The 15,959-nt window shown below is 39.1% G+C and overlaps 1 protein-coding gene across 1 annotated transcript in view; it reads left to right on the forward strand.

Annotated features, from left to right (window-relative positions):
• Positions 1–14,952, forward strand: part of LOC142489627 (ephrin-B2-like) — a 38,976-nt gene extending 24,024 nt beyond the window's left edge. Inside the window, exons 3-5 of the mRNA XM_075590729.1 lie at positions 7,849–7,941; positions 9,700–9,810; positions 11,289–14,952. Of these exons, the coding sequence (XP_075446844.1) occupies positions 7,849–7,941; positions 9,700–9,810; positions 11,289–11,671 (587 nt within the window). The 3' untranslated portion in view covers positions 11,672–14,952. The remainder of the gene's footprint in view (positions 1–7,848; positions 7,942–9,699; positions 9,811–11,288) is intronic.
• The last annotated feature ends 1,007 nt before the right edge of the window (positions 14,953–15,959 follow it).

Here is a 15,959-nt window from a genome sequence, read left to right on the forward strand (position 1 = left end):
CCCCCCCAGCAGCCCGTTTTTCACCCCCCCCCCCCAACCAGGCCGTTTTTCACACCCACCCCCCCACCAGCCCGTTTTACACACACACACACACACACACACACACACACACACACACACACACACACACACACACACACACACACACACACACACACACACACACACACACACACACACACACACACACACACACACACACACACACCTTAGATCAGCACATCCTCTCACCAGTACTAAGCCCCGTCCCCGGCATACGCTGACCTCCCCGGCATCCTGCTATTGAAAAAAAAACCACACGGCTGCCGCATCCTCCTCATGCTGCTGCTGCCCCCGCGCACCGCAAAACCCGGGGGCGGAGACGGAGGGAGAAGGGGGGGGGGGGGATGAATCGCCGCCATTTTTTTAAACTTTTTTTTTTAAACTTTTTTAATTTATTTAATTAACTGGTGCCCGGCCAGAGTCATCGCGGGCCGCACACAGAGGCCAGATGGGCCGCTTGCGGCCCGCGGGCCGTATGTTGTGCAGGCCTGACTTAAAGGGTTAACATGTTCCTAAAAAAATCACTGTTAATGGTATCTTGCCCGGTTAGGTAAAATATTTTAATTCTTAACCTTTTTTTTAATTTCTCATAAACTAGCAAAAAAATACCAGGAAAGCAAAACAGTCTGAAACGATCAGTACTAAAGAAAAGAAGAAAAAAAAACCCAGGAAAATGTAAATGTAACTAAAAGTGCTGCAATGCATTTAAGCCGGTGTTTAAATACTATCTCTGCGAATTAGTTGAGATGTCAGTATCCATAATGCACGTCTAAAAGGATGTTAGACAGTAGATCACCATGGCAATAAGACATGTTTTTTTTCCCTTCTCCCCCCAGCCTCTGTGCTGAATATTGTGTGTTGTGTGTTTAAATAAGAAAACACCTCCCTCCTCTGCCTTCAGTGCAGAGGAAGAGAGACAATTTATTACTGCTAGGTCTATTTGATCTTCTTGAGAGAAAATGCAGGCGTATTGGGCTGTGGCCTGGGAAGGTACTTGTGTCCATGTCAATCTCTTTCCTTTTTTTTGTTGCTATCAGCGAGGATGGGAAGGAACTGTGTTTTACAAAGACAGCTGTGGCCTGTGAAATGTGTGCTCATTAAATCAAGACACTCGGGTTTAAGTGTTCCTGGTAGCTATTGAAAGACCAGTACATGAGAAAAAATAATGGCGACGCTGGCATTTGCTCTCAAAAAAATGGTTGTGATGGAAAAAGGAGGAGGTGAAAATCTGCTGGGTTTTCTTCTTTCTTTTATTCCCACCCCCCATACAAATGTCTTCGTATTATACAGCTCCAATTACAATTATTGGGAGGAGGGGGGAAGTTACACTCAGGAATATTCATAAGCTCCCACCATGCTTTTGTTTCAGCACTAGAATTCCCAGTGATGGGATGAGATCTGGTGGCATAAAGGTTGACGTTTCATTGGCCTCACTCAATAGCTTTACAAAAAACAGTTGTTTTACAATGTATTGCTTTTGTCTTTTTATTTTTTTTTATTATTATTTCTTTAATTGTAGGTGTCAGAACGGAGCGGAATCTACACTTGAAAACATAAAAACCAAAACATAAAATAACATTCTCTTTATGAAATCTTTGAAAGTAAATATGAATTCCAATGTATAAATCTTGACAGCCGTCACCTTGGAGATATATATTAATACAGAATTGGAGCCACAGAGGATGATTACTGATGCAAAAATTGCTTTGATGATTTGGTAGTATATATATAATATATATATATATATATATATATATATATATATATATATATATATATATATATATATATATATATTTTAATTTTTTTTTATTTAATGGAATTTCAATGTGCCCTTTTATTATTTATTTTTTTTGCATCATTTTCAGGGGGACAATGTCCGATCCCAAAAAATGAACATGCTGCAATATACTCATTTCCCTTATGAACCACACGTGTGTTTGATTATAAATTCGGGCCATTTTTCAGGACCTTTGGACAACGGATGGTACAATCCGTTTCTTGGTCCTCGTCCTTTGCGAGCTGCTCTCTACCCCTCACAAGTAGTTGAACGGAAATCTCCCCCCAAAGGATTTTGGTTATTCAAAGGTTCAATGGCATACTATAAAAACATATACGTTTGTTTCAGTAGCTGGACATTATAATCGGGCACCGTTGAGAACTTGAATAATTGATTTACATTGAAACGGAGAGTATTTCTTTATTATACATAGTTGACATACTGTATATAGTGTCCAGTGTTCTGCCAGCTTGTACTGCCCTTGAAAGTTTCGGCATGAGTAAATATTTGCATAACAAACAGGGGTATTGGTGAGGTGAACTGGTGAGAGAGTCATTAAAAGGGGGAGAGACAAATGAGAGCAGCCAGTGTGTGCTTGCATGACTCTGCTGCCAAAGGATTTTCTTTGATAAAAGGGCTGTGAGCTTGATAATCCTGTGAAGCGGACATTAGATCAAGTACAGCTTTGCTTTACAGATTGCATTAAGGATTGCTTCTTATTAGAGCTTGATTCTAAAGGCTTTTACTTTTTTTTTTTTTTTCTTACTGAGTGGAATGGATTTTTTTTTATTTTTTTTGTATTATGCCTATCTCTCTCGCTCTGCAAAATCCAAACTAATACGTCTGTGAGATACGAATATAAGTTTTAACTAGGCTTTTACATTTCCAGGTAATTCAAATCATACCCTTATTAAATTACCGCGTAATGTGAACAAAATGTAAGGAAGTAATGGATGCTGATTCGAAAACCTAGACTCGATCTGAAACTATTATACTCTGATCTAGTTAAGGCGCAAATGATTTTGTTAGAGGGGAGAATTTCATTTTTCCCTCCTTGTTTAATCTATGTGAATGCGAGTGTAGATACACAGGCAGAAATCCAGCGGCTTAATGCTCTATCTGATTAGTGCAACATTACTATCCTGATAGGCCAAAAACAGCCAAGATCTATGCAGCAGCTTAACCTCCTGGGAGGCAGCGTAATAATGATCAAATGAAGACATATTAAAATGTGATATTACTTCCCCTCCATGGGGACTATATAAAAATCATAGCCAGAGACAGCTTGTGCCTGCTGCTTCTGTTTCAACTGCTGATTCAGTGCCTTTTCCCATTGTGGGTTATGTATTTCAAATAGTAAACAAGAGTAGTCCAGTTTTTACGACATTTATCTTCGGATAAAGCATTGCGTGCCTCAGCCTATGTTGTGGGCATTTGACAAACTCTGAGCAAACAGAACCTTCACATTGTTCTGGAGATGGTCTAAAGTCAGGTAGCACAGAGGATTCTCTGTTAACACAGCTAGATGCCGGCTCCACAATCCAGCATAATGTCCAACTACAAAGCATTTCTTAACTGGTGCCAGTTATGAATCGCTTCCAAAATTGCAGACGTGTTAGCCCTCGATGATTTTCTGTTAGTCTCAGTTTGGACCGAGTATCACTTTTTTTTTTTAACATCAGTCTCCTAGACTACAGTGGAGGCTAACTGATTCAAATCGGTGTTTTTCCACTAAAATGCCATCCTTTGGTCCAGAGGTCACTGATCTCTATCCTTGGTGGTTGGCAGATCTGAATATTGCTTTATCAGAATCTGATTTGTGTCTGGGAATCACTTCCTTGTAGTTGACAGCAAGACTTTGACACCCAGTGAGCCAGCACAACTTGGGTTAAGGAACTACCGAGCCAGCTACTGACATGTGCAACTGCTTCACCCTTTATTTAGGACTTGCCAGCTTGGCTGCTGGCTCTGAGTTGTACATTGTATCAGAAAGTCAAAACAGTATGGCCAAGCTTTCTAGTTTAATAACACACGAGTATGGATATCACAAACTTTATTTTGTGATCATATCAGCCACATATCTTTAAATAAAATACATGCCACTGGCAATATTCTGCAATATTACTTGATTTAAAGAAAAAGAAAAATACTTGCGATTATAATCTGAGATCTAGTATTTCTTTTGTGTTCACATTCAAGCAACGCCTTCTAAATTAAATATTCGGTAGCACTTTGTTCTGAGAACAACAAAAACCAAGAGCAAATGATAAAATAATTGGAGCAAATGCTCTTAAAGTAGGAACAGCTTTCAGCCTGAGGCATTATAAATTGAACATTCCATTTCCAGCACTTTGCCTGAGCCTTTTAAGTTTTTTTTTTTTTGGCATGACTTTTGTAAAAACAAAGCAGTGAGAATATTAATTCCCTTTTAAATGGCAGGAAATTAATGTTGTGATTTTATTATTGAGCCAAAAACGATCCATTGTAACGTGAGCACAAATTGGGTAACTTCTTAAAATAAAGGGCTATCAAGTCATTTGAATGAGACAGACTAAGAAGGCGTTCTTGAGAATCGGTATTATTGGGATGGCAAACTTATTTCACCCTGGGATCTGCCTCCAATCAGTAGCAGCAACTTTCTAGGTCCTTTAATACCCATGTCTTACTTGTATATAGTCTGCTTCAGCACGATAAAGCATTGATATTTGTATTCAAAGTGTATTAAGGGGCTGTGGGTACATTTTTAACAGTGAAGGCAGCACATTAGAATGATTTTCATTAAGGGGTGTATTTCAAAATGTTAAATGCTTATTTAATTTTAGTGATTAGATCCAAAGAAAAAAAAGTCAGAGCAATGAGAATAGTCGTGTTTTTTTGCATGTTCAAAATGACTTCTACATTATTTACAAATCTTTTTGGACATGCACAATATAAGCATTCTGCATATAGGGCTCTTCACCATCACACCGTAATATTCACTGAGATAGAGGAAATATCATACCTTCCTAAATATTTGATGGACCTTGCAAAGCACATATAATTAGCCAGAGTACCGTGATCTGAAAAATGCACACAAATTAACGTCCCAAAACAACAAAAAACTATTTCAAAATGTGTATGAAAGCAAAATCTAAATTTGGGTTGTAACAGAACGCATCTTATTCTTTATCTAAATACAATTACTAAGCACTATTTTTTTAAACTGCAGCTTTCGTGATGTATCATATTATTTGCTACTGCACCTTCATGTGGAACTGCCTGAATGGTAAAGTGTCCCCTGCTCGATGTCCCTCACTGGTTGTTTCTATGGTGATCATGTTAGTTGTTATTTGGGGCTTTTGCTTTAAATGTCACTGTTGGATGCTTAGAATACAAAATGGCCACAGAGAATACTCCTCCACTATCAGAAGGGCCTTCAAGTCACATCATACGTTTTGCTTAATAAAAATGCTTGCTTTGAATAGGGAGCAAAGGAATCCATCCAAATTACTACTGTTCTGACTTTCCCTCCAGATGTTGTTACAAGTAGTCAGCTTTAATTAAGGGTGTAATGTGTGGCTATGGCCTTTTGCTGTGCTACCAGATAACGCTTGGTTTTGAGGATGGGTCTTGCAGTGCCCAGAGCTATTTCAGGAACCTCTCAGAGATCATCCAAAAAGGGCTGTGACATCTAGCATTCCACACAAATGCCTTCCCCCAACATAGGTGGAACATGTATTCATTAGCATGTACCAAAAAGAAAGAAAATACAACAAACGTGTGTGTGTGTGTGTGTGTGTGTGTGTGTGTGTGTGTGTGTGTGTGTGTGTGTGTGTGTGTGTGTGTGTGTGTGTGTGTGTGTGTGTGTGTGTGTGTGTGTGTGTGTGTGTGTGTGTGTGGAGGGATACAGAACATGTGGTTGTTCTTAAGCTCAGGCTTGCTGGTTTGAGACAAATTTACATTGGCATTCTATTTTGTGCCGTTTCTCGCTGGAATTAGATCCTGGCGACTGAGTAATCAGCAAGTCTATAGGTTTGCTGTGTTCTATTGCAGTCCCAGCGCAGAAATGCTGCTGTCAGATTAACCCCTTGTGTGCTGCATGTTTCTTTGACACCGGAGGTATACATATTACACCTGATTGAAAAGCAGCGGATGTTATGAAGCAGGATTGCATCCTTTCCAAATAAACTTTGAAATTGCCAGAATAGGGCACCCTGAAGCTTTGATTAAAATAAAAGCTACTCCAGTTGCAGCCTCAGCTACAGCTCAGCATTTAGCTTCTCTGTATCTATTCCTCCTCTATCTTGCTTGCCTGTACATTGGCAAATAGGTCGTAAAAAAAAAAAAAACACTTTTATCTCAGACACATTTGATTTATGTCTAGGGCTGCTGCTTGATATTGATTTTTGTTTCCTCTAAAAAAAACTATGTCTCCATTATTTTGTGAGTCTTGTGTTCCAGTGTCACGCTGTCAGATGTTCTCATAGATTAGATTACTATCGCTATGTGTTTTTCTCTCCCTTTTTTTTTAGTTATTTATTTTTTAAAGGTGGGGTTCGGCATAAAAATGGGTTTGATAAAATGATATTTTTTTTATCAATATAACTCTCAGAGTGTAGGACAACATTGGAATGTCAGGATGTAAATTGGATTTAATAGAAACAAAAACGGCATAGAGTCTGCAGATCCCATAGCATAGGAAAACAACTGTGTGAATTTGAAAAGGAGAAATAGATTTATGTGTAGTGTGAGAGGCGGTGAGTCGCTTACAATAGATGGATGGGTGGTACAAGGGTGCTGCTCTCATACAAAGGGGAAACACGAGTATGCGAGACAATTAGTGGATGCTGTATGAAGGCCCTCCTTCAGGAGCAAGGTATTGTGCGAGGCTAAATGCAAACTACCGTTCTATTCATGCAGGATTTTTAAATGGACAATGTTCTGGTCAAATACACAGACTGATTATAATACGAAGAGTATAAAAAAAGACATAAATAACCTAAATGACTCATAATATTCAGCTGGAAAGGTGTGTGTGTGTGTATGTATGTGTATAAACTATGTATGTTTTGGTGTCACTGTGGTCTTGCCTCCGGTCATATACAAGTAGTTTGACACAGAACATACTGACATTGTGAAAGAAAGTGGATTTTTTGACTTCATCAAAGCTGCAGTTTGCACTGATTACCATTTTTTTTCCCTTTCATTTAATTTTTTTACTTGCATGAAGACAAGTCTTTTTGCTCTTTCCAATGCTGTTTTTATTTATATTTGTAATTTGATTGTCCGTGCAGGAGATATTCACATTTGTAACAGTAAGTTAAAATGGAGTTCTCGCCGGTGTTGCCTAAATGTTACCATGGTAACGTCAGAAGTTACAACTTAAGAACATCATCAGTTAACACTTTAATAAAAAAAAAATGAAAGAGCAGAACATGGTCAGGGGGGGCAAGATGCTAACATTATACGAGTTAAACTCATACAGGCTTCTGGGATTTACTGCTTTTAATTTACTAGAACCACTTTCAGGAATAATTAACCCCCCAGTGCTGCAGATACCTGGTAGCAAAAAAGAACCACTGTTTCTAATTGACTTGGCTGAATGACAATGTTATATGATACAATGTTATGAGTTCAGTATGACAAGAAGCAGCTAAGTATTGTTAATGACAACAATTAGCCGATACATTACACCATTCTTGTAATTTCCTGATCTTATTTGTATAGCATTATAAATGGGTTTAATGTGAGCAAATACATTTCAAATTCACAGCTAAACACACTTTAAAAACGCTCCTTTTTCATAACTCGTTTTACACGTTCCTTTAGCAAGGAACACACTTAAAAACCATCAATGACGGAAAAAGGAAACCTGAACAAATAAAGCCCAGAACAATATTTGATCGTAAATATTTTCTTAGGCTCCTCCTGGATGCATGAGAAAACGTGGTTTCCATTCTAAAGAGACAACATTCACATGCTTAACGTGACATACTATTAATCATAATTTAACTCGGCCAATATCTGTTTTTTTGCCTCTTTCACAGCTACATCTAACGGCTCTATTGATGGTGTGGATAACCAAGAAGGGGGAGTATGTAAAAATAAAGCCATGAAGATCCTCATGAAAGTTGGGCAAGGTGAGGACCACTTTATCTTTCAGGAAATGTTTACCTTTCCTACATTCCATGTTCGATTGTATAGAGTTGAGGTGTGCAAACTTTTCAGTCTGCGCTCCCCCCACCTTCCCCCCCTTACCTGTTCTCCGGCGTCTTCTGCCATCGGGTGACGTCACATTGTCATGGCGACGCATCACCAGAAGCCGCCGGAGATCAGTTAAGGGAACTTACAGAGTCATCATGCACAATGTAAATGGTTTGGGGAAGAGCGTGGTGCCTCTGTAAGCGCCAGGTAACACCCCCACCCCTAATTTTTTTTTGGCATCCCCCAGTTTGCACAACCCAGGTATAGAGCAATGGGTTCAACTTGTTCTCTAGCCTTAACCCTTCTCACCTTCTACATTTAAAAGTTAGACTTGTTTTGTCCATGTGACTGAGATTTTCATAATAAGGGAATTTGGTATCGGGACGTGCACAGAATATCTGAGTAAAACCTTAATGCAGGTCTTCATTTTGGATGCCCAATGATCATACTTTGCTGATTTAACCATATACAATAAATGCACAACATTTTTTTTTAACTTACACGATTGAAGCAAATGGTCTCCGTAGGTAAACTGTTTTCATTTCAGCTCGAGGGACCCATTGCTTCCAGAGATGCATACCTCTCACAAGGGTGCCGGTATCCCTGCAGCCAGGGAACTGTGTGCATAACATAATGGCTTCTTTAAATGTCCCGCGGGCCAATTGGAAGCCATGACATCCGTTTCAGCTTCCTATTGGCCAGCGTGACCGGGACATTTAAACTGCACAGTGATACAGGCACCCTATGGTGGTATGTATCTCGGGAAGCAGGGGGACACCGAAGCTGAAATTAATACAGTTCAGCTCCGGAGACTCCCTGCTTCAAACCTGTAATAGCAAATTAAACAAAAATTCAAACACAGTGCAGCCTGTTCTGCTTCTTTAAGAGCAAGAAAAGTGTATGGTAATCTGTTATTACAAATGAGACTACCCCCTTCTTTTCCTGTCTCTAATACTAACGATCCCTGAACCAATGTACTACACATCGATGCTACATAAACAGTTAGCAGGCCCAAGTAGAAGCATGCTGAGGAGACACCTGCTGTGGTGCTTTGGCACTTTGTTAGGCACTTTGACCATGGCATGTATTCTGCCACACCCAGTACATGCTATATTTCAGCCTGTAACAAATGCAGCACAAACGTTGACAAATATTTTTGCCTAATGAACAAATACTTCTATAGTTTCTACATTTCTATAGTTCTCAAAGCAGAACAAAATAATTGTAGTTTGTTTTGAATGTTTATAATGAATAAAACAAAATGAAACTCGTAATTTTCTGAGGCATATTACAAATCACAGACTTAGGAAGAGTTTTTTTTTGTGTTTTCACATATAGATAACCTATTATTCACCAGGAATTAATTATTTTTCCAATTAGAAGTTAGTTTAGTAGTCCATCAACTTGCTCAGTTAAATTGAAATGTCATCTGCAAAGCTTTGCTTGCCAACTGTGAGGATCCCTACAGTTTCTGCAGATGGTCTTACAATCTCACCCTCTAAAATAACTTGCATAACATGGTTTCTTGTAGGGAAAATTGCACTCTTGCTTATCTAACCATATGCATAAAAAAATCCCTGTTATAAACTGCTATCTCTGCACTCTTTATATGTATGTTTATAGTGATGTGAGTGTTTATATTCCTTTAGATCCTCTGCTATTCGGCTTGCAGTTAATGATTTGTTCTATTGTAGATCCTGATGCTGGCAATAGTCGAGATGCAGCGCCAACAAAACGTTCAGATCAGGAGTCCGGTACCAATGGCAAGAGCTCAACCACTAGTCCGTTTGTTAATGGCCCTGCAGGTACATAGTGTTTAGATATCTCAAAAATCCTTGTTTTGCATTACACAAGCCTTTTCTAGTTGATAATAGTCTCTGTTTCTTCAGCCATACACAGCTCTGCTGGTTATATCTCTACTGGAGAATTGTAGATGTATTACACGTTGTGATGCCCATTCTAGGTCCAATACAAGTCCTATTCCGTTACATGAGCATCACTCTGTTTTTATCAGAATCACTGCATTATAGGAGCCCTTAGCAAGATGGTGCTTTGGTGAAAACAAATTGTCTTCACTGTTCTCTGGAACTAAAACAGCAAGAAGACACACTCGTGTGTGATTGCTAACTGTTAGCTCTGCTCTGAGACAACAATGTCACATAAAGGCAGGAAGTTCTGTTGCAGCTATGTGAACACCATTGTATTGACATTGAATCTCTGTATAAACAGGCTGGAATATTGATATTACAAGACACTACATATGTTATCAATGTTATATAGGAAAGTCATATTGATAATAGTTGAAACTGCTTAAACAAAGCTGCTGGATCATTTGAATAAGTGACATCTGCTTTAGTTGACTCTATGTAGCTTAACTGTTGTAGAATGTATTATGTGCCAGATCTCCATCATCTGTGCTCTTAACATAAACTATAACCCAAGCCACTGAAAGATGGGAGGAGTCATAAACAACGTCCGCATTCTACAATGTTCCCCATTGTGCTCATTCTGTTATCTGTGCTTATTATTCTAATGAATTCATAATGTGCTGAGCGCATTGAATATCAGCCTGTTCAACGTGACACTTTTTACTATTAGCCAGATGTGCAGACATTTGTTTAGTTAATTGTGTATTACAAATTAGCTGAATCATTAATATTTCTGCTATATTGCCCACATTTACTTTGGCTTTCATGTTTCTACTGCATTGATAAACCCTCTTAACCGCACCAAATACAAGCAACATGTTACAGGCCTCTTCACCAGTGAAAAATTTAACCCATTTTATAACTGAGGCATCAGTCTTGCAGTGTTAAAAGGGTTAATCAGCATTAGAAAGGAATCAAATAAGATACCGCTTTGTCACACTAACAGTGGCAACGATGTTGGGAAATGCTATTTCTTCAGTGGAGTTACAGAGCAGCCAACACCGGTTACGAGATGAGGCATACATTAAAGCCTGCCTGCCTGTCAGCTCTGGTACACTTTGCTGATGGATGATGATGTACATAACAAAAACAATGTGGCTTAGGAGCAGCATGAAAGTAAGATCATGAGACACAAAGTCTTGTTTAATATTGATTGCTGACTCCCGCTGTTTGCATTTGGCTACCTCCAAGGGTAATTGGTTTGTCAAAGTTCAGCTGCCAGTTAATTCTTTAGATTCTGCTGAGATTTCGAAATGTTAAAGATAGCGGAATAAAATTCTAGAGTGAATGTAAGATGACTGTAAGCCAAGGCTCAGGAGAGTTGTAACTCTGTGTTTTCTTCTTCATCCATCCAGGTTCTAGTACAGACGGCAAAAACAGTGGACATTCAAGCATCATTGGATCCGAGGTGGCCTTATTTTCAGGGATTGCTTCAGGGTGCATCATCTTCATTGTCATCATAATCACTCTGGTGGTGCTTTTGTTGAAATACCGAAGACGGCACAGAAAGCATTCACCTCAGCACACGACGACTTTGTCACTTAGTACATTAGCAACCCCAAAGCGCAGTGGCAATAATAATGGTTCAGAGCCAAGTGACATTATCATCCCACTAAGGACTGCAGACAGTGTTTTCTGCCCTCATTATGAAAAGGTCAGCGGAGATTATGGACATCCTGTTTACATCGTCCAGGAGATGCCACCTCAGAGCCCAGCAAATATTTACTACAAAGTCTGAGGAATTCTGTGGTACCTTTGACACGTAGAGGACACTTACTGGTCCAGTGCTTTCTGATGGTTTTTTTTGGTGATTCCTTATGCATTAAAAGTGGACTTGCATGGGGAAATGGCACAAGAGAAAACCTTTCTTCAGAGAGAGCCTTCTTAAGCTGGATAGCTTATGGAGTCTGATGGTTCCTGTTGCTAGGAAGAAGTTTTCACTGCAAGCTGGAAGACTTTCTATAAAAAGATACCCATTCTGATAGCTATACTCTGGTCATATTCATTCTCCTCTAAGCCATATGCGCCAGGCATTCAGGCATATACAAAAGCCAGGTGAATATGGAGTGATTCATGGACCTTAATAATGTTAGGCATCCTAAAGGTGCTTTTAGGATATTTACCTTGAAATGCAATCTTCTGACTTAATATCTATTAGCTTTCTCAGTGCATACTGGATTTTTCAGAGGACTGTGCAACCAAGTAAGACTTAAAAAAACAAACTAAGTTTTCTTGCTTTAAGTCCATCACTGTTTCATTTTCTTCAGTTGTCCAGGATCCCACCATCTTTCACTCCACCTCATGTATCACTAATGGTGCATTAACCTTTGGAGTCTCTTTCTTCCTCCATTTCTACTAGTCACACTTGAATGGGTAATACATTATGGAAATTGTATTTGCTAATACAGATCCTTCCAGCCAGAAGTTAGAGTGTCAGCAGAGTCAAATCCAGAAGTCCTTGGGATAATCTGCCGAATGCAGTTAAATGTGGCTGCCTCTGAAATTAAACTGAAGTCAGAAAAAAATGTAGGTAGCACAGCACTTTGGTATCAATTTTTGAGCGGCAAGGGAGAGACACGGCATGCAGTGGAGTAGGGCTGCAACTGAAGGAATTCATTATAATCAAATAGCAGTGTGCAGAATTCCATCATACCTTCACTACAGTAGAACAAAGACATATACTTAGAGCAAGGAGTAAGCAGGTGGAGAAGGACAGTAGTAAGGCATTGATATGTGGAGGCAAGACTGTTGGAGGTACTGGCAATAAGCTTTACTGTAAGGAAGATGTATGAAACTCCTAGTCTGTTGTGACTGATTTTATTGGCAGACTCAGGTGCTATACTGACCATATTATTCCTCAAGACAGGGAAAGCTTTCAAGGAAATAGCAGAAAGCCAAATCGGGCCTACAGGTTTTAGAGGCCAAGGTCAAAGAAGAGTGGACGTTGATTCCACGTCCTTTAACAACAACTTTTTTTTTTTTTAAACTAGTTTGTTTTGAGAGAGCCTCTTTATCTACATCTTTGGGCACATTTGGTTTACGGTAAAGCTATCCCGGAGAAGTGCCGCACAGGTATGGTAGTAGTTGACATGCCAGTTCACCGGTGCTCTGTTTCAAATAAAAGCACAGATGGCAAACCTCTTGGTTATTAGGAATACAATAAATTATTAGTCTAGAGCGCAGGAAAGAAAAAAAAAAAGGACTTATTTATAATAGGTGTATAGCACACGGGGGATATATAGTAAAAAGATTTTACTAATATATAATTTAAAAATTGCACAGCGTGCCCCAACAGAAGATGTGAAATTCATGTTTGCAGTAGTTAGATAGGCTTTACTGTTAGTATTGCAGAAGAGAATTGGACACCGCTTCTGGGGAAAAAACAACTGTGTTACAAAAAAAAACACACAATGAGAAAAAACTCAAAAATAACAAAGTCCTCTTAAGGCGTCTCGCACAAGAGCAGACTAGGAAGTCAAGGCCCCGAAAGGCAGGAAATTGGTGTTACTGCATCATGTGTTTAATAATGGCAAGAAGATGTTCGGGAATTTTCTATTCTGCGTTCTGATTTCCTTTCGCCTTAATGTTACTAGAATTCAGCAGGTCACCGAGCGCAATATCTTGCTGGGCTTTTCTTTCTTTCTTAGAGAATCCTATTTTATGTGCTATGCAAAACAGACATCATCAACCTAGTCCTGTTACTATGGTAACACTTTGCTCTCTGAATTGGGAGAAGGGGGAGAAAAAAAATTAGCAAACAGCATTTTAAGGTTCTCGAATCTCTAAGGAGCACCTGCAAAAATGAACTGTCGCAGGAATAATTGCTCTTTTTTTTTTTTCTTCTTTTCTTGAATCTAAAAATGATGACGTGAAAGCTTGGTTCTGTGGTCAGGACTTCGGCCACTATTTCTTAGCATATTCACCATCAAGTAAAGTTTATTTTGGCAATTGAATTTTTTTTTTTTTTTAAACACACAAATGTTATGTATGTATTTATTTTTCTCACAGTCAGGCTACAACAGGGGTGGGCAACTCCAGTCCTGAAGAACCACCAACAGGTCAGGTTTTCAGGATATCTCTGCTTCAGCACAGGTGACTGAGCCATTGATTGAGCCACCTGTGCAGTAGCGTAACTTCAGTGTAATGGACCCCCGGGCAGTTCACTTACCTGCCGGACCTCATCCCGCGACATCATGACGTTGCTGCGTCACGTGACGACACGTTGCCATGACAAACACAACGTCGTATGACGCCGCAACGTCGATGGAGCTGCTCTCTCCCCCGGCAATCGGTTTCATTGCTGTGGGGAAGAGCTTGGGACCTCTGTAACCACTTGGGGGTGTTCATCTCGATTCCAGAGGAAGGGTCCCGATGTCCCGAGCTGGGGCCCCCCCCGGGACAGTCCCGGGTGGCATTTACGCTACTGCTCCTCTGCTGAAGCAGGGATATTCTGAAAACCTGACCTGCTGGTGGCCCCTGAGGACTGGAGTTGCCCACCCCTGGGCTAGAAGATGGGGGAGGTCTAACTCTTTCTGTGCCACAGAGATCTGTAACATGTAGCGTTGCCTGCCCCTATGGCATGGAAAGGGATGGGCAGCATTTTCTTTTGTTATCAGTTGACAGTGTCCTTCTGAGCTAAGCTGTGAAAATCAGATCAATTGGTGAAAAGCAACCTGCAACCAGTGTCAAAGAATTTACTGTGTGTCTGTTTTGTGTCTGACGCCGAATGACAATCGTTAAACTGTTTTCCCTTTTATTTGGAAGTTGGTCCAGCCTCTGAGCGTTTCTGTAAATGCCTTGCTTGTATGATCGTCCTCCGATCCTTCCTTAGTCCCCCCGACTTAGGAATTTGCACCAATACGTCAAATTGAAGATGCTGTAAATAAGTTGAGAACTGTATCTGGATTTTGGGTGTGTCCGTAGCCTTATTCACCTTTTTAAATATTAATATAGAGAAGAAGAAAAAAAAAACTACACATGGAAAAAAAAGACAGAAAATTGATTTTCTTAATCAGATTGTGTACATAGAGCAATGTTGGATTTTTTTTACAAAGTCTAAGCAAAATGTTTTGTATAAAATTTGAATTTTTGCAATGTATTTAGCTACCGCTTGTTTAAAGGCAGTGTCATTCCCCTTTGCACTGTAATGAGGAAGAAATGGTAAAAAAAAAAGGTTGCCAAATTGCTGCATATATGTGCCGTAATTGTGTACCATGAATATTTATTTAAAATAATTTTTGTTCAATTTTGTAAGTAACAGTATTATGCCTGAGTTTATAAATATTTGTTTCCTTTTTTTAAATAGCCTTTCCTAGGTTTAAAATTTTGCTTTAGTTCCACATTGTATTTAGCCCTTCTACCCGTTCCCTCCCAGACAACAAACCTCCGAAATTTCACATTCCACGTCTGTTTCAAACTGAATTTGTTCTTAAAAAAATAAAATATTTTTTCCTATGGATATTGTTGTGTTGTGAGATTTATTTATATGTGTTTGTCCCATGTTTAACACCATATGTTTTAATTTCGAAACATTGTGCATAATACAAGGCAGGTATAAATATATTATGATTATGGTAGTAGGATAATTATATATATTTATAAGTTGTGACTTTCTCAAGGTCAAAAAAGCAATTTGAATCCAGGTGTCCCTTCCTTCGTGTGTTCATAGATTATAAAACAAGTAAATGTCAGGGCTAATGGATGATATGTGGCTGTGGAGCTCTCAACAATTTGGAATAAATGAATCCACACCCACACTTCATAAATAATATCTCCTTTTACCGCAAATACCAGTAATTTAACAAAGATGCATATTTCATTTATATGAAGGGCATCATTTGGACTGTCATCTTGAAAGACTTTTGAGATTTGGCAGGAGGTGTGGGAGGACGAAAATGGTGTGTGTGTGTGTGCACATATATATATATATGTGTGTGTGTATATGTGTGTGTGTATATATATATATATATATATATATATATATTTTTATATATATATATATATATATATATATATATATATATATA

This window comes from Ascaphus truei, chromosome 3, assembly GCF_040206685.1.
Source record: "Ascaphus truei isolate aAscTru1 chromosome 3, aAscTru1.hap1, whole genome shotgun sequence".
In the NCBI taxonomy this organism is placed as follows: Eukaryota; Metazoa; Chordata; class Amphibia; order Anura; family Ascaphidae; genus Ascaphus; species Ascaphus truei.